This window comes from Zingiber officinale, chromosome 5A, assembly GCF_018446385.1.
Source record: "Zingiber officinale cultivar Zhangliang chromosome 5A, Zo_v1.1, whole genome shotgun sequence".
NCBI lineage: Eukaryota > Viridiplantae > Streptophyta > Magnoliopsida > Zingiberales > Zingiberaceae > Zingiber > Zingiber officinale.
In genome coordinates this window covers 111,176,693-111,197,846 of record NC_055994.1, presented here as the reverse complement: position 1 = coordinate 111,197,846, position 21,154 = coordinate 111,176,693, and the positions used below count along the sequence as shown (strand labels likewise).

Below are 21,154 nucleotides of genomic sequence, written 5' to 3'. Positions count from 1 at the left end.
TTGTCCTAGCTGGGGCTCGAACCGCGGGTGCCTGGGTGACAACCCGGATGTCCTGCCGCTGCACCATAACCCCGGGGGTAAAAAAATTCGGCTTTGCATAGTCACTTGTGAAGGGAGGGAAATTGATTTCCATCCAATTTGGACGGAAGCAAAAATGATCGAAAATTGATCTGCTGTTGGATTCATAAATCCGTCATTCCATTGGGTAAACAAAAAAAGAAAAATAATCCATCCTCTTTTTTTTGATGTACGGGAAAGTTTTCCGCAGGTTTTGTCTCTCTCCTCTCAAGCAAACAGAGCATTAGTGGGATAAAGGCTTTTTGTTGTTGTTGTTAGTGCCAAGAGGATCCTCTTTTGGGACTTCTCGTACCAAAGCTTTGCTTTCTGGTCTTTCTCATCTGCAAAGCATTCAGACATCTTTGATCTGCTCAGACTTCAATTTGCCCAGCAAAACAATCTTTCTTAACCTGCAAAGACTTCCTATGCAATATTTAAATAAACTGCATACTTAACACACAATATCACATAAACACAACAAAGTCTAATTTAGACATTTGTCCAAACAATAAAACTACATGCTTAGGGAGGCATGATTACACCAACATGGGAGCAAAAGTCTCCTATTAGTCTATACCATATCTTTTGATAAAGCCAATGGCAAAAGTCTTCCTTCGTACCAGTTTCACACTTTCATCCACAATGTACTTCACTGTGAAAAAGCCTTGCTTTGTACTGATATATGCTTCCATTTCGTTGAACTTCATTGTGAAATTCTCCTTACATCTTATTGTTTTCTTCCTTTTAGGTAATACCTCAAAGCAATGAGTATGACTCCTATCTAGAGCACCAATCTTTTCTTGTACTAGTATTCTCGACTTTGGCTCAGCAATTGCTTCTTATATGTCTTCTGGTATCTTCGTCTCAAACATCAAGATAATAAAGCCTTGTAATTTAGGAGATATCTTCTCATAAGGAACAAACCTTGATATGGAATACCGGGGGGGTGGGGGGGGGGGGGTTGCAAAATCTAATTTCTTTACTCAAACTGTAGGTAGGTTGAGATCTAGGTTTTCACTTTGTTGCTCAACATCATGCTTAATTGGTTTGCTACACAGCTTGGCATCTGAGCTTGAACTCAGGTTAGACTTTTGACTTTGTTGAGCTTTAGGTTTGCCTCGACTTTGTGAATTTCTGTGTATTTTTGTTTCTTATTCAAAGATTGCACAATAGGGATAAAGGCGATGTTAAAAAAGGGGGAACATGCAAGTGGTAAATTCAAGTTTTGGAATATCCTAGGATTTTTCACCACCCAAAGTCTCCTCTTGGAGAGGAGGAATGGAAAAATAAGGTTGGGATTAAAGAGAGGTAGCATCCATGGACCCAAATATGATTGACACGTGGAAACCCTTATTTAGTTGGTGAATACCCAAATAACACCTACTTGGTTGATTCGGATAAATGGTTTTAAGGTTGGGTATGTATAAGCTCCAAAATGGAAGATAGGAGGTAGATGGAATTGGGTTTTACAAAGTCTATGCCTTTGTAAATGTAGCCATTTGGCAGATTTCAAGGGGACACTATAGTGATCATATATAGTAGTGTATGACACATGCAGTGTTATAAATGGTGGTAGGCGGTGGCGGGATGGTCAGTGACGATCTACCACCTCGACCGCCTATGTAGTTGAATTTTTTTTATTATTTTTTATACATAATATTATAAATAATCACTATTCTTTATAATTTACTTTTAATAAAAAATATTAATTAAAAATCAAAATTTTATTCTAAATATTTAAAAATAAAAATATTATATATATATTAATTAAAATTAATGAGATAATTGTATTTTGTTTTAATTAAGTTTATTTAAATTATCTCAATTATAGCTAGGAGTTAATTAAAATTATTAACCTAACTTACAATCTACCCGTGTACCATGTTTCAGCTGGCCGATGAGTCTGATGCGTTGTTGGGACCATGCTATGCGACAGGCGCGGAAGCGTCGCCGGACCCGTCGAATGGCTCAGGGTACGCGTCCGGACTCGTACCTAGCCAGGCGACGTGTTCAGACGTGTTGTAGTGGCGGTTCTAGGCGTAGCGGTGGCTGCTCAAGGCATGATAGTGGTGGAAGGAGGTGAGTTCTTGTCTAAAACGCTGCCTCAAAGGTGGTGCGGTTGATGCTCGCCTCCAGCCTAGGTGGCCGCCTCAACCGTCATTTAGAACACTGTGTAATTCGCATGCATAGATAAATAACCTTATTTAATCCATTACAACCAATTTAAATTTAACCACATTCACGCAACCTTAAGTTAGGATTTAATAACTTGTAACTTTACATACTTACGTTAGACACTTATTTTACTAGTGGTAAATACTTTAGATACTACTACTGGTTATATGCCTCCACATATATCACATGAGATATACAATGAGTCAGACATTATGCAGCCTGCTTATGCTTTTGAAATTTTGAGACAAAAATTTGGGTATGTTTATTAAAAAAAAAGTGATTAGGAAATCAAACTTGAGAACTTTTTAGGGCATTCTATTATGAGATAAGTAGCTATTAGAATGCATTAACCCCAAGGATATTCTATAACTGCATAGTTAACCATTAAAGCTTGTGATTTTTCCTTATGCACTGAATCTTATAAATCTGTTGCTGTTCTTAGAAATGTTCTCAAACCTAACAACCTTGTGAAGAAAAGTTTTTTTTTAAGAAATGTGAAAATTGCGATAGAAATAAACATGACAAAGGAGTTTGAATGCAATGGACCAGAAGTTTCCTGAGTGCGGCCAGTTAGCTGGTCATTGTGTATTGCAGATTGTATAATGCAGCCCAAGTTTGCCTTCCAAGGAAGATTATTATTATTATTATTTTTATGCAATGACTTGCTCTGGCAGCATGTCCAAGTTAGAACAATCAGTTGTTCTGTCCAAAATGGCACATGGAAATTGCCTTGCATACAAACATCATACATGTGAGATTGAGATGACGCATTATGTTGTAACATTGCTGTTACTATACAATTGTAACTGTTTTCTTGTTCAGGCGATGACCCGCGTAAGCAATATGCAAACTTCTACCAAATTAATTAGGAACCCATGTATAATGATTAGACCAGAATTCAAGATTTTTTTGCAATATGGGTGGGAGGCAGGGGTTGTAAAAAACATGGGATCTAAAATCATTCTTCTTAATTTTGCAATTTCCATTGAATTATATAATATACTCGTACTCTTTTCTATTTACAGCTAATTGTTCTTGGCAAAATCAGTGCTGAAGATATTGCATCAGAGATGGGCATCTCATTAGGTTCCTTGCAAGCAGCACTTGTTGTATGTTAACAATTTTTTTTTTTTAAAAATATCTCTTTGTAGTACTTTTTTGATAGAGAGAATTTCTGTACGGCAGGGGGAAACAACATCCTTTTCACCTGGTTTAAAGTTGAAAATAATCAAATGGCTTCAGAATTCTATACATGCCTCAGCTTTGCAACCTTCAAAACTCAGAAATAGCCTTCCAGCATCATCTGAGTATAAAGTCACAAAGGTTGATAGCTTAAATTCTGTCAAAGAGAAGGATTATGAGAACAGATTAGTTGGTGCTAAAGTCACAAGTATTGAGTTGTCAGATGCTGTTCTTGTTAAGTCACTACCACCATGGAGAACAACAAAAAGCCAGATGACGGTAAAGAATAATGATAAGGCACCCATACTCCCTTCTGTTTTGGAAAATAGTAATGGGAATATAGATGGTGTTCCGCTTGTCATCAATGAAGACATTAGTGGAAAGAAATCTTCTAATTTAATTGAGGGCATGCCAAATGACCAAAACCTTTCAGAGATGGTAATTATTCTATTAAAGAGTTGCAATATTTTGTATTTTTTCTAGAGTGACTCGACACTTGATTCTTGTTTAACAAATGCAATTTTTTGTGTGATCCTATGTTCCCTATTTTACCCAGGCAATGGCCACACTCAATCCTTGCTTTTTTATGAGGTGTTAAACATTTGTAGTAGTGGAGTGGTTTTAAATTGGTTGAATTATGACTTTGTGCTTTCTAAGTATTTACTTTGTTGATCCATGTCTAGGGTAGGACCCAAATCAACACTGTCATTTTAGAAACCAAATCGAAGGGGGTTTGGTTTAATTTTTTAACACACCGCATCGTTGCTGTTGGTATACTAATAATAGTGGAGCTGTTGCTTCTGAATACCATTATCATGTGAGGTTTTATGTTTGTTGGTCACTGCATGCCATACGTGGAATCTGGAAAGGATGCACATATCAATTGGACTATTTATGAGATAATGATGCTTAATAACCATGTACTTGATAGTTTGATTTGTTGAAATGAAGAAAAACTTAGATTATGCAAAATAATGACTTATTGGCTAGTCAGTATTCAGTTTTCTCCTTCGGAGTAAAATCTTGGGGTTTTTGGTTGTTAACGAGTTTATTAATTGCTTTTTATTCCCAAAGATGGTAACACATGGACGTCTGTCGAATAATATTGATTTCTGATCTTATTGGAGTAAAATAGTAGCTCAGTCTTTTTTTTGATTCCCATACACTAATTATTTTATGCTTCTTTGCTCAAAGAAGGGAGGTAGTACTTTTATATGCTTAACACTAGCAACTATTGGAATATGCCAAAATGTATTAACAAATAGGAGATGGTGCTTTTTATGACTTTATGATTAATATACTGTTTTTTTTTCTGACTCACTGACTAAATACTTAAAATCTTAGATCTGAGTAACTACTCTAAAGGGTAACAAGAAATGCACAGTACTTTTTTTATTTTCCATTGATTTGCTGGAAACATTTTGTAATTAAAATATCATGTTTTGTAGAATTGTATATCATGTCCAGTGACTCTGTTTTTGACCTGCATCATGATTTTATACTGTTAATATTCAAATTCATTCTAGTGGTGAACACTTCTTCAAAATACTAAAAAAAAGTAGCCTAGTGCACGAAACTCTCGTCAATGAGGAGTCGCGGGGAAAGGTCGGACCGCATTGGGTCTATTGTACGTAACCTTACCTTGCAGTTGTTTCGTGACTTGAACCCGTGATCTCAAGGTCATATGACAACAACTTTACCATTCCGCCAATGCTTCCCTTCTACTTTTTCAAAATACTAGATGACTGAAATAGCGGCCTCTATTTCTTGTGACCATTTTTCAACTTTAAATTTGCTTACTCAAATTCTTTTAACATTGATGAGTGATGCTAATTTGTCTTTTATGCAATAAAATTCAACTGAGTTTCTCTTTCTTAATGAGTTATTTATGATTAGATTCATGGTCTTATCTCATACTTCCTAGCAGATTACCGAAGACACTCTTAGGAATGACGATTCTAATGCTTTTTACCCAGTTTATGGGCCTGAAGGTAGGTTATTCTGCTAATTTTTTATCCCTGAATTCTCCTTGTTGTGTTCTTTTATTTCATGGCTCATGGTTGGATATGATATTTGAAAGAAATTGTGTCGAGGCATGATTATAGTTGTGTTTTTTGGACTTCATGTGTTTTTTGTTCATCTTTAAAACTCACTGGACACATTTGACATGGTATCCACTCGACAACAAGATTGCATCAGATGTGGTTTTGAAATTTGTCTTGATCCTTTGGGATAAGAGTCACCTGAGTTATATCAAAATTATGTATTATGGGTTTGGTTGCACATTGGGTATTTTATTCTCCGAGTACATACCAAAATTTTATATATGGTCTGATGTGCTCTGCTAGGCAATACAATAAATATGGTATTTTTTCTCCCAACAAGGATTTTCTCTCTAAAGTACAAACAAATCTTTTTCTCTTTCAATAGGGTGTCAAGTTAGTCCATCTCTTGTGATGAGTGGGATAAGATCACAAATATGATACCTGTTTTATTGAATTTGTTTTTCTTAAAACGGTAAAGAAGTTGCTTAGAAAATATTATATTTGGCAAAAGGGGAAGATCATTTTTTTTTCTTAGGATCGTGCTGATGTGTGTTGCAATAACAGTTGGTACGCTTTGGCACATTGCAATACACATTAAGATGAATTAGTATTAAGTTGGGATAAGACTAATGAAATGAAGACTACGAACTTCATTTCCTTCCTCTACCTCCAATTTGTCACTAACACCACGCGTCAATATTTTAGCATGGTGTGGAATCATATCCTTCCCCAAACATCACTCAAGATTTTGAACCTACACTATTCTAGTATCCTCATTGTCTTGTGTAAAAACTAAAACTTTACTTTCCTCTTTGGCCATGAGACATGCATACCCTACTGGGTGTTTGTCCAGGTGGCTATGCTAATCACTAATCCCAGTTGTGGAGAACAAGGAGGCAAAGAGGAGAACAAGGAGTTGTGTACCTCATTGAAGCTTCGCCACATCGGGACTACATGAAGGAAGACACATAGCATCAGGATTGTGTCAATGAAGACTCAAATAGTGTCAGGATTCCACGTCAAAAACTCACAGCATTGGGACTATGTCGTTGAAGACGAGCTGCGTTGGGACTACCTTGTTGAAACCCTAGCCTTCATTGCCCGTGGAGGAATGAAGGTCTTTGTCAGTTGCCTGCACCACTCATGGAGGTGGAAATCATCATTTAAGGAGCCATTGAGGAATGAAGAGAGTATAGCATCTCGAGTGTTTTCACATGAAGTGGGTAGAACAACAAATTTTGCCAATGCTCCGATTAGCATGGAAAAGTTTTAAAAACTGTGGATAATATCAAACTTTCTTACTCAATCTTTATCCTGAGATTAATTCCTCTTCTCAAGAGTACATACTGCAACCCTAACTTTCTTATTCCTTCTGTGACCTCACATGTCACTTTAGCTTCCCAAATTTTTGAATTTTGTAGTGATTTCAGTAGTTTGAGGAGGGATTTAAGAGGATTATATTAATCCTTTTGAAGATTATTGTAAACTTAAATTTTGAGAATTGCATCTTGGAAATTTCTTGGCTGCCTTGGTTATATTGTGTCTTTGTCATCTTAGGCGAGTTCATTTTCAATTTTTTTGTTTTTTTTTGTGTTTTATGTAATAGGCTAGACATAAATAGTATCAATTCTTGAGTTCTAGTGGAAATCTTCAGATTATTAGCTGACAGTTTTCTGCATGGTTTAAAATTTTAATTCTGAGCTGCGTATCTGTCCCCAAGCAAAATTAATTTGTTTTGGTGCTGTTTAGACATGCTGACAGTGGTGCTGATCAACACCATAGAAGAACAACTACCTTTGGCTCCCTCTTCACTGCCGAACCCTAGCAGTATGAGAGGGGAAGAGAAACCTGGAATTTTGCCATAGTTGTTGCCATTGAAATCACCTTAGAAATCCCTGCTAGATGCTATTCATTGAAGAGCCCAGACATGCGTTTCTGTGCCAGAGCAGATTCAGATGTCTTGCCTGATTCAGGCGAAAGAGTGTGAGATTTAAAACCATGATTATGTGTCTTGGTTTTATCCTTCATGGGGTGTTTGCTCTTTGGGTATTATTTTAAGGTCTTACATATCTGTTGTAGTAGTTCTCTCTTGGACATTACAACACAAAACACAACACAGTATCTTCTCTTAATTCTCTACTTAGAATAATATATTGAATATGTGGGTTGCATTTGGAGTATATGCGATGTAGGTAGGCAAATATGGGAGCTGGTCCAGTTGGATATGCATTTGAGTCAATATACGAGTCCAATAAAGTTTATTCTTTAATCTAGTCAAATAAGAAATTCTTTGGCCATACCATCCTTTACACTAATTCAATAAGAGTGAGAGGAATATGATGATAGGAATTTAGTTTTGAGAATGATGGTGTTTTGTCACATAAATTTATTATAAAGAGGAGCAACACTTGTGAAGGTCTTTGTACGAACAATTTATATTTTGATAATTGTTAGAAACTCAATGTTTGGTAAATGCTTTTTTATATATTAGTGTATAAAAATATATATATTGCTTTGGTTTATATTTGATATAATTGGTGCAATGATAAAGTTGTTGCCGTGTACTTAGAGGTCACGATTTGAATCTCAGAAGCAGTCTTTCGCAAAGTAGGGTAAGGCTAGGGCTGAACCGAACGTTCGTGAATAAGCTTGGTGGTTAGCTTGGTAAGAGCTTGTTTATGTTTATTCAATATACACAGGATCAATTAAATAAACAAGCTTGAACAACTCGTTTAACTAAACGAACAAGGTTGAATATATGTGTTCAGCTCGTTAACGTTCGTGAACTTGTTTGTGAACCATGTTCATCAATAAAACTCATATCAACTTGTTAAATAAATAAAGAAACTTTCAAAATGAACCAATAAATTTGTATTATTAAGCTCAATAACTAATCAAACAAGTTTAAAATGTAAAGTTTCAAATAATCAAGCAAGCTTGAATTGAAAGCTTGATAACATCTAAATGAACCAAGCTCAAGCAAGCTCAAACCAAGCTCAAGCTCATAAAATAGAAATCAAATCAAGCTTGAACAATCATTTTAACGGCTTGGTTCATTTTAGGCTCGACTTGACTTGGTTGTCTTATCAAACAAGCTTGAACACTACAAAACTTGGCTTGGTTTGACTTGTTTACGACCATAAGGCTGTGTATAATAGATCCTTGCCCAAGACCTGCATTGGCGGGAGCTTCGTGCACCGGGCTTCCCTTTATGTGATAGATGTAAAATTTCTTGCATATTTGCACATGTCCGGGTTTAATTTGAATGTGGTTGTCACTCTAATTAATTTGTCATGTTAATATGTATTACCTATTTATCTATATGCCTTATAATGTGGTTCAGTTTAGCATAAACATTTTGTTAAAGTTTATTTTGAAAGCTCCATCTATTATGGAAAATATTAATAGTTGTATGCTAAAATATGAACAGAAATATCCTCACAGTTGACTTTTCAAATTGTTTTTGTCAAGGACAACTTATAAAATACAAACAGCCAGATTGTTCAGACATGAATTTTATATTATGCAACATACTGAATCTCTGACTGTATATCATCATCACCAACAGGAAACCCATTAAGAGTAGATTCCAATAATTTGTCCTATGGAGAGTGCAATTCAGATGATGTTGAGGTGAAAGTAACTGGACTTCATAACAATGACAAACACGCTGAGGATGCTAATGCCATCTGTGAAAATAAGCAACAACAGGAGTATAGTTCTTCAAAAGAGTTTAATAATGAAGTTGATGCAGCACTTTCTTATAAATTTCATTTCCAGTAAGTATTTTTTTTTAATAACCCAAAACCTGTTTCTTGTTTCCTACAGGGTATTTATTTTATGTTTCTTCTATCATTTGTGAATTTGTTTTTTTCTTGTTGTTGTTAAGTTGAACAAATCTTTTTTAAACCAATAGGATAATAATTAGTATATTTGTATTTTAAAATTTTAATTTATTCAAGTTTATTAATTTTTGTGCAGAAATGGTGCACTTGGTTCTATTTCGGATATCCATCCTTTGATCAATGTGAAGATGTTGCATTTGCAGAACTTATTCAAGAAAACTCCTGGAGATCCAACATATGATGGTAAATTCTATGTCAACAAATGGTTTAACTAGACCTGTTCCTTTATGTTATACCAATATATGTAGTTGAAAACATTTTTGTCTACTGATAACAGTGAATTCATGTCCTCAATGCATCAAACAAGGCTTGCCTTGTTCTTGCACGGATACAAAATGTTCGTTGGGTGGAGCAAAGTTTGATCAAACTTCTAAAGTTAAGAATGTGGGTCTCTTGGAACTTTCCCCGCAGGATGAAGTGGAGGAAGAAATAATTTACGCACAATCTAAGCTACTTGATATTGCCATGACAATTAAGCATAAATATGGTGAAGCAGCTTTTTTGCCCCCCCAAACCTGCCTTATAGCTGTTAGAATAGTATTGGTGATTGGCCATTAATTTATTTGAGATTGTATACATTCTGAATTTTCTTTTGTACCGTGCAGATGATTTATTGTGGAGAATAGTTAAGAACCTTCCTCGTGAGCTAAATGAATCAAGCAAACGAAAATGGGATCTAATCCTTGTTAATCAGTTTTTCCGCGAAGTTAAAGAAGCAAAAAAGCGAGGGAGAAAAGAGAAAAAGTACAAAGAAGCTCAGGCTGTACTTGCTGCTGCTGCTGAAGCAGCAGCCATTTCATCAAGAAACTCATCATTAAGGAAAGACACCAATGATGAGATCATGGCAGCTACTCAAGAGGTGAAGATTTAATTCTACTATTGCATTATTTTTCATGCACACGAGCTTGTTCCTTCATTTTCTTTGTTTCCTTGTTTATAGGCTTCCGCAAAATTAAAGCTTGCAACTGGGGGAGCTGGGTTACCATCAGTGCGTCGGCCAAAGGAGGCATTGAGATCATCTGTTTCAAAATTAACCTCAGATAAGCAGTCTATGATTTTCCAGATGCCTGAATTTTTAAAAGACAATGTATTGTCTTGTGAAATATGCATGCGAACTGAGACAATACTGAAGCGTATCTTCGTTTGTTCAAGATGCAAGGTAAATTGCATCTCTACTTTTGATAGCTTTCAATATCATATTATTAAGACTGGTACATCTTGCAGGTTCCTGTTCATTTAGACTGCTATCGTAGGATATCTGAAATTCCAGTTGGTCCATGGAAATGTGAGCGGTGTGAGGAAATGCCACTGTTATCTACCAGCCCTAAAAATGGAGCTAATGCCAATGATAGATATGCTACAGGTCAGTGTGGCGTATGTGGCATTCTAAGTGGTGCTATGAGAAAGTCAGCAGATGGACGGTGGGTTCATGCCTTCTGTGCGGAGGTAATTACTTATCCTTTTATAATAATTAATATTGTAATAGTTCTCTTTGGTTTATTTGTATTACCTTGTCTAATGTAAGGAAATGTATTTGCTAGTGGTTGTTGGAGACAAGTTTTAAGAGAGGACAAGAAGAACCAATACAAGGCTTGGTAATCTTTTGTCGCTATAATGCAGATGTTAACATGTCCATTTTATCTTAAATCTATTTTGCGTCAAACTAATTTTAGCATATGATTCCCATATAACTTTTTTTTGGTATCCTATTGCTCATCAAAAGTATAATATTTCTTGAACATTTGTTGTTTGCAGGAGAGTATTTCCAAGGGGAAGGACAATTGCTCTATATGCCATCTCAATATTGGTGCATGCCTAACGGTCTGTCTTTTTCTGTAGTATAATGGAGCATCTTAGAGGTCTAAAAAGTACAACTATTTGTTGACTATGTTTCTTCCTTCCTAATGCAGTGCAGCTATGGAAATTGTAAGAGTCATTTTCATCCTTTTTGTGCTAGTAATGCTGGGTTTTATATGAATGCCAAGGTTACTGGCAGCACCACACAACACAAGGCCTATTGTGGCAAACATAGTGTCGAACAGAGAGAGGTAATATAATTCTGCATTGTATTTTGTCCATGCCTTTCTTTAACTTGAATAATTTTTTTTTTCTTGTTATTTCCTACTAATATAATTTTCATAAAGTGTTCAATAATTAAAATCATAAGGTATGGATAAGTCCCTTAATTGTTTTGTGAAATCTATTATAGCAATATATGGAAAAGGGAAAGAAAATATAAGAAAACCCTGAGAAAATGCATAATTTTCCTTTATAAATATCTCTTGTTCATTGTATTCGCCTTTAAACCATATTTGTTGTTGTATCTCAATGCAGTCTGGTTGTTTTACAGGCAGACAACCGGCAATGTGGAGTCGAGGATCTTAAGAACTTAAAACAAATAAGGGTGAGTCCGTTCTTGGTCTTCAAGTTGGAGCTAAAGAGTTCTTTTTTATTGCTTTTAATACATAGTCAAAGATCGATATTACTCTTAGTTTTAATGCGTCAGTTCCATCTATCTTGAAATGTTTCCAGGACAATTTATATGTTTTAGTTTCTCAGAGAACACTAATGTTTTTGATGGTCTCTTTGAAATATTTATTTGACAAATCCCAATCTTTATTCGAATTTAATTGTTGACCAACGGTAGTAGAAGCTGCAAAGCGTCACGAATTCAAACTAAAGATAATACTGTAGAATAATCTTATATTGTAAGATGCAATATTAGTTGCATTTCTAGACAGGATGCAACCATGTGGTCAAAGTTTTGTCGACTCTTATTCTGATGGAAACCTAGTTGACGTTTATGTGGTAGTTATTCTTCTCTGATTCATATGGTGGTTGTATGAATGTACACATATTATCTTGTCATCAAGTATCTCAATAGTCATTTTAGGCTCCATTTATTTCACTAGAAAATATTTTTTCAAGAAAATAGTGTTTGGATTTTCTAATGTTTAGTAGAATAGAAAATCATGATCAACAGAAATTTTTCTGGTAAATTGAGAATATAAGCTTTTTTTTTTGAGGAAAATGTTTTTTTTGAGAAATACTGAAAAATCATTATCCTTAAAATACAGGTATTAAAAAAATATGAAAAATATTTTCGGTTAAACAAATAGAACCTTAATTTTTCTACGTTCTTCGTGAAACATGGCTATGGTCTTGACATCTACTTTTATTGTTTTTACTAACTCTTTGTATCGTTTATTAGTCTAAGACTACAAGGTATTGAGCACTTTTGCAATTTGAAATTTGACGTGAATATCAGATATACAAGCATGTAGGTCATTTTATTTCTTTCTTTCACTTCTAAAATTTGACTGTTCTTTAGTTCTCTTTTACTCTAGTACATCTCCCTTTAGTTTGATTAACAATGATATAAAATAAATGGTGGCGTTATATATGGTCTTGCTTTTTAAGTTACTAATTTGTGGTTTTTAATAAATGAAAGGCAAAGATCATCTGAATTGTGATATTGATGGTGCAACTAAATTAATTCTCTAGATATAATGTTGTTCTCTTGAGGACAACTATGCATATGTTTACAAAATCTTAATTTTGTAAGCTGGGTTCATTTAAGAAGACAGAATAAGAGGCATTCATAAGCAGCAGTTTTTTAATTTTGATTAAACATGTTCGTCTCTATTCGGCTACATACCTTAGCTATTAGACATTGAGTTAAGAAAAAAAAATGCTGCATGTGGCTATCCTAATTAAGGTTCTTATGGCAGGTTGAATTGGAAAAAGTACGTCTTCTTTGTGAAAGAATTATAAAAAGAGAAAAGTTAAAGGTACCTATCTTTGTTGATATCTGTTGTTTGACTTTTTTCTTTTGTTGTTTCTCTAAAACATGTTTCTTTTGTTTTTTTTTCTGATTGTCTTTTTTGCAATAGCAGAATGCCATGTTGACTTATATCTTTTTATTAAGATGCATTAACGAGAATAACAAAGAATAATGATGGCTTAGGGTCCTCTATTCAATTCATCTTGTTTATTTGGATAGAATGAAAAGGAATAAATTATCAGTGTTTTGTACTTATAGATGGTTGAACTTTCTTTTCCTCCACTTTAATCTTTTTTGGGAGGAAATAAAATAGAAGAATTTGATGGAGCTAAATCGCTTTTCTCACTCTACTTTCTTTCAAAATGGATATTTTTTTCTTTTATTTTCATCCCAGCAAACATGGGCTTTAAATGAGCTGATCCAAGCTTCAGCTCAAGTTTATTTATTTTTCTTATTGAGATTATTTGAGTTTAGTTATCAAAAACCTTATCAAGTTCAAGCCAAACTCCTGCCCTTTACCGAGCTCAACTAGAGATATTATTGTTCTTATAATTTAGTTAAAATATTAACCAAGTAACTGAAACATATTATTTTTAAAAATTTGCAACATGTTAGTGGCAATATATGAAATAAAATTTACAAGATAATAGACACAAATAATATCAAAAATGTACATGCTTATACATTTGTTTTTTTTTTTTTAAGAAATAAGATAATAATCATGATTTACACAAGGTAATAAATAAGTTTGTCTCGAAATTGTTCACTAGCTTTTTCATTGTTGCTGATAACCCTCACCCTGGGGGGCCTTCATGAACCTTAGCATGCTGAGATTATTAATATTCTTGTTTATTTTTGATGTCTTTTAATATCACATCAAATGAACAAAAGCCAACTCTAATTGAATATTAAGTTTGTTTACACATTCCATCCACTTACAGTCCTAAGCAAATACCAATAACAGTTCAAGAAAGAGAGAAGGGAGGCATATTTTTGTGGAAAATAAATGAGATTAATGTTTCTACATCTACAAGCAGTACCAGAGGGAGTTTTTTTTCATCATTTTACTTTGACGGAGAGGTAGACATCGGGAAAGACATGAAAAGTAACATTAATTCTATAAAAGGTGAAATTTTATAAGAGAGATAACCTTTTTACCTTTAAAGTCGTGCAATCAATAGATAAAATGAATGAACTAAAAGTAATGCTGCTGTTGAAGTGAGGAATATAGTGGTACTTCATGTAGCAAAGCGGAGGGGAAGAACTATAACCATTATTTTTTTTTTATAAAACGACATTTACTTTTATTGCTGATCTTCTTGGTTTAGTATGAGCCTATTTTTTATTAATAAGTTGCTCTTTTGTGTGTTTATAAAACTCTAGGTTTTCTCCCCTTTGTTCTCTTATTGCTCAAGCTTGGCAAGTTATTCTTATTGGCTTGAATTTGCTCTAGTGCCTTGATCCTAGTTTGGTATTTACCTGCTAGGGTTTTTGTTGGATGTTGAGGTGATGACACTAGTAGGAACTGGTCTTGTGAGGCATCACAGAAGGGGCGTTGGCAAGAATTGTGAAGGGAGTAGAAGTGTGCCTCTGTTTTTGTCCTGTTATCATTGATAGGAGAGAATGTTCAAGTTTACAGTGGTTGGTACTTGTTAGTGTTCGCCAGTAACCTCTAGCTAACATGGAGGACTTGTATGGGCCTGATGATTTTGATGAAGAATCAATGACATTGCAAAATACAAGTTGCTGGTGGAGGGTAGTCAGAAAAGGAGTTACAATAAAAGTTGACATTGTCCACTTGGTGGTCGTCCATATTTCACATGCTAACAGTTGGGATCCTGTGGCATTATTGAAACAACCCTAACATCCTACTCATGACAAGATATACAATACATGTTGATCTCATGTTGGATGACCTATCAGTACCATAAAACTCTTGAAAACGAAAAAAAAACAAGAAGAACATTGCATAACATATGAACCTCAAAACTTAACATAACTCCTTCAAATGAAATTTAGAAACTTCTACCAAGTTTAGTAATGCATAAACTATAACTCATGAACTGCATGACATAACAAAGGACAGGTTTCGTGACATGCTAATAAGGGCCCTCGGACAGTGTGCCACACATCCATCTCGCCTCTTCGGCTACTCCGCCTCCATGCCTTTTATCATATCCTCCATGCCTTTTATCATATCCCGAGTTGTATTTTCTTCACCTACAAAATCCACATAGTGAGTCCTGAGACCCAACAAGCATATTAATATACTAATGTGCACGAGATGAAGCTGTACAAAGTAGTATACATAACCTACTTGGGAGATGAATATGTCGTAGATATGATAACCATCATTAGAGAACATTCGTGAGGTCCTAGATCATGTTAACTTGGTTGCCCACGCATTTCATCATCATTCATGTTTGGAAAGGCCCTCCCCGGAGCTTATCCGGGGCACCAATCGTGTACTGCCACCACACGTACACATATTCATCCCCATATCCTTACATGCTGCTCCTTTTTTTTTTTTTTAATTTATTATTTCTATCATTCTTTTGCACGCTTCATGAACATTTCGACATTCATCACATACTTCATAGGCATTCATGCATAACACTTTAATTAACTTTCATGAAAAGGAACAATTATACCCTCATGCATTTCATACAGATACTAAACATACTTAAATTAACTTCCATAAAAAATTGAAACGGGTTTAGAATCTCATGCTGGGCAGGGTCAATGAGATATGAAATAAGTCAGAAAGAGATGCAGCTGAGCATCTCCCAAATAGGAAAAGAAATAGTTTGTAAAGGATGATCATGACCAAAACACAGTAAGAAATATTGATCAATTATCTAAGGAAGAAAATCCAGAGCATGTAAATTTCTTATGGGAAAAGGACGTTGAAAACTTGACCCTCATCAAAAATATGCCACTAAGGTGAGTTACAGAAAGATACTGCACTTTCTCCAAAATCATTTGAGTGATTTATCAAAGTTAAAGTGAATCACATCATTTACAGGACTATGAAACTTGGAAACAAAAAGTCAAGCACTGAAGTTGGTACAAGAAACTTAATATACAATCTGGTAAGGTAATCTAATAAGCTTTCCTTCAACATTATAAATCATGCATAACCCGAAAGAATCATGGAAGGCAATAATCCTACATGACCCAAGTCACCCTCTACCAAATATGTCACAAAATACCTAGCTAACATGATTAAGCAAGCACAAGTTGAAGTCACAGCGAGAACTCTCTGAATCAAATCCGAAATCCAAGCTATCGTGATTAAGCTATCACACATTGAAATCATCAGCAGGAAATCACAGTATCGAATCTGAAATGCCAAGCAAATATGATTAAGCAAGCACGCATTGAAATCGTCATAGGAATCACAAAAATCCTTCGGAAAACAGGGTATGACTTAAAAGATATTCTTCCTCCCTAAGGTTTTTTTTTCCTCCTAACCCAGAGATCTCAGTCACCAAACCAAAACGAAGCATCCCAAATCCATCCGGACTCAATAGAGAATCGTCACTCCACTCGAAGGTACCTCCCTTATTACCCCACAACTTCAAGCTCAACAAAAGAAATATGAATAATGCTTGCCTTTCCTTTGAGATGGAGGAGAAATCAGGCTTCGGAACGTGATCAAACCTTCCCACCGGCAAAACACCTTTCCTTTCCTTGTTGGTACCGCCGTTGGGGACCTTAGGCAAAAGGAGATCGCACCGCTGTCGGGAGCTCTTGCTTAGTGGAAATCACGCCAGCAATGATGAAGAGAGGAGAAGATGAGGGAGGCGGCGACCACGGGGTCGGGAGGTGAGGAAACGAGAGGAAAAGAGAGAACTTACGGTTTTCTCCTTTTTTTTTTGTTTTTGTTTTTAGGTCTCTTAAATAAAACTTTAGCTTAATCAATTTAATCAACTCCCATCTAAATTGATATCCTTAAGGTCTAATAGGTTTATCCCCATTAATATGCCATACGAGCCCTGTTTAATCCTTTAAAAATTCCTGAAAATTTCCTAAAAATTCTATAAAATAATTTCTTAAGGAACGACTATTATTTTATATTATTATTATATTATTTATTTATCGTCATTGAATTACCTTCATCTCAGGAAACATGGAACTAATATAAAAAAATACCTCAAATCCCTAATTTACACATTCGATGGCTCGTGGGGCCTTACAATTACATTGGTGCAAAATATGCTTTAGATAAAGGATCTACAAGTTCTGAGATGATGGATGCAAGGCGGAGCAATGATGGAGATACATTTGTTAGGATCTCATAGATCCCCACACAGGTTCACCAATTAGGGTTGATGAATGGTTAAGGTGACAGATATGGCGACAATAATGGTTTGTGCTATTATAAAGCAATATCTTGTTCAATGTTGATAAGTTAGGATGGGTTGGAGAGATGGTTTTTGTTGGAGCAATCTAGGTACCCTAGGTTTTGATATTTGAGCAAAGGTTTAAGTTAGATTTATTGTTGTATATGATATGTATTGTGAGTGTGCAGGATACAGGTACAATAATGAAAGTACAAGTGTGATCTTGGCAAAGGAAAAAAGTCCAAGAGGAGTCATGGCGGTGTAAGTCCAAGTATATAGTCTTGGCAACGTAAGTCCAAGTGTGACTTGGTAATGGTTGAAGTTCCGGAGGTGAGGAGTCTTTTGGCAAAGGAAGATCAGACAACTAGGACAAGACCGAAGGAAACTCCAAAAGGTAAGGCGTGAAGGATGAGGAGATATTCGAGGGACGCGAGGCTGATGGAGGAGGCTAGAAGGCTAGGTTTAGGTTAGTCGGGCAAGAACGAGTGCTGAGTGAATGTACTCGAGGGTTAAAACCCTAGGGTTAGGGTTTTACCAGTCGACTGACAACTAGATCAGTCGACTGAGCCAGGGCACAAAATATTTATGTGTCTGACGGTTGTGAAAACAGTAAACTTGTATTGTTGCAGTCATTGTACTTTTATCAGTCGACTGGTATCGAGTCGTTGACATGAAATGGTCGAGTTCCATAAAGGACTAGTCGACTGGTGGCGGGAAACACAATTAGGTGTTTCCTCCTAAGCTCTATTTAAGAGAGTTCGGGGTGCTTGGCTAAGGTTGACGAAATAGAGGTGGTTAACCCCTATTAGTAGTCTTTCTAGCTCTTGTGCATGATCCGTTTGTACGTGATCAAGGTTGTGGCGAGGTTTCTCCACCCACAAGGAGATCGTACTAGTCGAAGGTTTTCCAAGGATTGATCTATCGAAGGATTGAAGTTGTATCTACCTTACGGACACGCCGTGGAGTAGGAGTAAGTTATCTCCGAACCATGTAACCAAATGTGTTAAGGTTTACTTGGTTTTCTTCTTGTTTAGTGTTTAGGGTTTAGCTTTGTACTCGTTAGTTTGTTTTGTATTCCGTTACGTACTAACGAGTGTTGGAAGCGAACATCATGGGTGATTGTCTATTCACCCCCTCTAGCCGGCATCATGGTCCCAACAATTGGTATCAGAGCGGGTCGCTCTTCTATGGACTAATCGCCAAGGGAGCAAAACGCTAGAGGAAGATGGAGTCTGAAAGACCTTTAGGATGGGATATCCGAATCCCACCTCCATACGATCGAGATGATTTCGAGTACTTGAGGAGCGGTTGGAGACTTGATTCCAAATGGATTGAGATCATTGGACTGCATTGGAAGTTCCGTTCGAAGCTCCGACGGACAAGAAGGGGAAGCGTCTCTGATCTCGGTATTGGATCAAGGAGCAACGGGAGCAAGCGGGGACGAATAAGGAGGTAACTAAAATTGTATTGAATTTATTACCTTGTAATATTGTGTCGCATGTATGTGAGTAAAAGTGTGCTCATGAGTTATGGAGCAAAGTAATCGTGCTTTATGAGAACTCTATACAAACACAAGGAGTGGAGGAGCTCAAGGAGAAGAGCTCATTGGTCCAAGAGAACGAGAAGAACCAATCGGAAGTTGAAACAAGCTCAACATCCGAGAAGAAGGAAGATGAGGAAGTGTCATTCACATCTTCAAGGGAGGAGGATGTGGAATCGTTCACATCTTCGAAGGAAGAAGAAGAGCAATCCAAGGAAGAGGAGGTCCTGGAAGATCAACCTTCAACCGCACCCAACGAGAAGAGAACTAAATGCCACATCAAGTGCTTTGAGTGCAGGGAGATGTGACACTACAAGAGTAGATGTCCTTCACTCAAGAAGGGAAAGGAGGTAAATCCTAAACCTGGTAAAGACTAACGTGGGTTGTAGGGATGGTGCCAAGGAGAAGAGGCACATTCGATGCTTCACATGTGGTGAGTGAGATTACTACCACACAAAGTGCTCAAGGAGAAGAGAGCTCAAGAAATTAGCGCACTTGAAGAAATGGGAGAAGAAGGGGAGCTCAAGTCAAAGGGGAGTTCCAAAGGTAAAAGGGAAGGTAATCCCTAATTTAAAGTTTAATTTAAGTTCAAATTCCTTCATGCTGGTTAAGAATAATGAAAATTATATACCCATGCATAATTATGGATTTAGGTAGAATGATAGGAACATGGTTAACACGGTAAATAACCCTAGTATATCAAAATCTATGGTTAGTCCTAACAAAACCAAACTACCATGCCTAAGGAGAGGAAGATAGTAAATGATCAAGACATTAATTCCAAGAAGGGGAGATATATGTCTAGAAAAGTGGGTAGGTCTGGGAATGCCCAAGGTGGATATGGTGATTCTAAGGTTATAACCCTAGAATTAGAAAATTAAGCCCTAAAGTCAAGGCTTGAGGAGTTGGAAAAAGTCTTAGATAGGTTCATTATTGGACCTAGAGGACTTGATATGTGTTTGGATGGTCAAAGACCCAAAATTGACAAATTGGGTCCCTCCAAGGCCAAAAGGAGATCAAGTGCTAGGGTGACACATGACAATGGCAAGGGAGGAGTGACTAAGGGTAAGGGAGAATCATCCAAGGCCAATGAGAAGAAATATACTAGGGTTGCATATAATTATAGCAAGGATGAGGCACCTAAGGTTAAGGACAAGAAGAAATTAATTAAAGACAAGATGTTTAAGGTTAAGAAAGTTAAGTTTGTAGACTAAGTGTCACCCGAGGTGTACTAAAGTGGCCTAGCAATAGTGGATGAGTCACATAGAGAGGTGGCTAAGGCTAAGGGTTCTAGGGGGATTACAAAGAGTCTTTAGGGCATATGGTAAATGGATCTCAAGCAGACAATGCTTCAGACTCAAGATGGGTTATCAAATGTGCCAAATTGATTTGGAGATGAATTTGAGTCTCAAATACAAGAAATTGGCACAATTGAGTTATGATTTATGCATGAAAATATGAAATGATATTCATATTGCATGAAAATTGGTTTTAGATGTATAGATGTCATATAAACTAATGCAAGGGATGCATTATGGTTTAGTATGAGCAGATACATGAGAAAGCCAAAACTAGGATTTTAGGTCAAGGTTCAATTGACCAATTTAGATAGTTTTGGATCTCGTGTTAATCTTGGGATCCATGATCAATATATTTTTATATATATTTTTCCTAAGTAGAGATTGGTAAAACAAATCTCTCCATAAAATTTGAGAATTTTTGGAAGTCTGTGGAATTTCTGGTGCATTTATAAAGTTGGGTCAGAAATGTTATTTTTGACTGAAATAGTGTATCAGCTGACTGATACATTTATCAGTTGACTGGTAACGCTGTTCACAAGCATAGAATATCTCTGTGAGCTCGTTTTGAAGAGGGCAGTCAATTGGAGTTAATGGCAGTCGACTGATACAGTCTGAAAATGTGTTTTAGCAATAGGAAATGACCAAAAGGATGGTGACCATGTATATAATCTTATGGGGGATTAATACATGATGTTTATGATCATTAGAGGTTAAAGAGTTTAATAATATGAATATTGTTGGAGCTCTTTTTGATGTATGGCAAAGGGAGAGAAGTGTTGGGTTTAAGTGGGAAACCTATACACCCTTGCAAGAAAATGT

The 21,154-nt window shown here is 36.0% G+C and overlaps 1 protein-coding gene across 4 annotated transcripts in view; it reads left to right on the top strand.

Annotated features, from left to right (window-relative positions):
- The window catches only part of LOC121981384, a 51,874-nt gene that overhangs the window by 16,895 nt on the left and 13,825 nt on the right, over positions 1 to 21,154 (top strand). For 2 of the 4 annotated variants that reach the window (XM_042533866.1, XM_042533867.1), the window contains exons 4-17: positions 3,258 to 3,341; positions 3,418 to 3,852; positions 5,342 to 5,405; positions 9,028 to 9,238; positions 9,441 to 9,547; positions 9,642 to 9,851; positions 9,970 to 10,223; positions 10,305 to 10,523; positions 10,589 to 10,810; positions 10,906 to 10,959; positions 11,120 to 11,185; positions 11,275 to 11,412; positions 11,715 to 11,768; positions 13,096 to 13,155. In XM_042533866.1, the coding sequence (XP_042389800.1) occupies positions 3,258 to 3,341; positions 3,418 to 3,852; positions 5,342 to 5,405; positions 9,028 to 9,238; positions 9,441 to 9,547; positions 9,642 to 9,851; positions 9,970 to 10,223; positions 10,305 to 10,523; positions 10,589 to 10,810; positions 10,906 to 10,959; positions 11,120 to 11,185; positions 11,275 to 11,412; positions 11,715 to 11,768; positions 13,096 to 13,155 (2,178 nt within the window). Of the gene's footprint in view, positions 1 to 3,257; positions 3,342 to 3,417; positions 3,853 to 5,341; positions 5,406 to 9,027; positions 9,239 to 9,440; positions 9,548 to 9,641; positions 9,852 to 9,969; positions 10,224 to 10,304; positions 10,524 to 10,588; positions 10,811 to 10,905; positions 10,960 to 11,119; positions 11,186 to 11,274; positions 11,413 to 11,714; positions 11,769 to 13,095; positions 13,156 to 14,634; positions 14,780 to 21,154 lie in introns of those variants that run through there. The other 2 variants (XM_042533868.1, XM_042533869.1) reach the window with 2 other exon arrangements.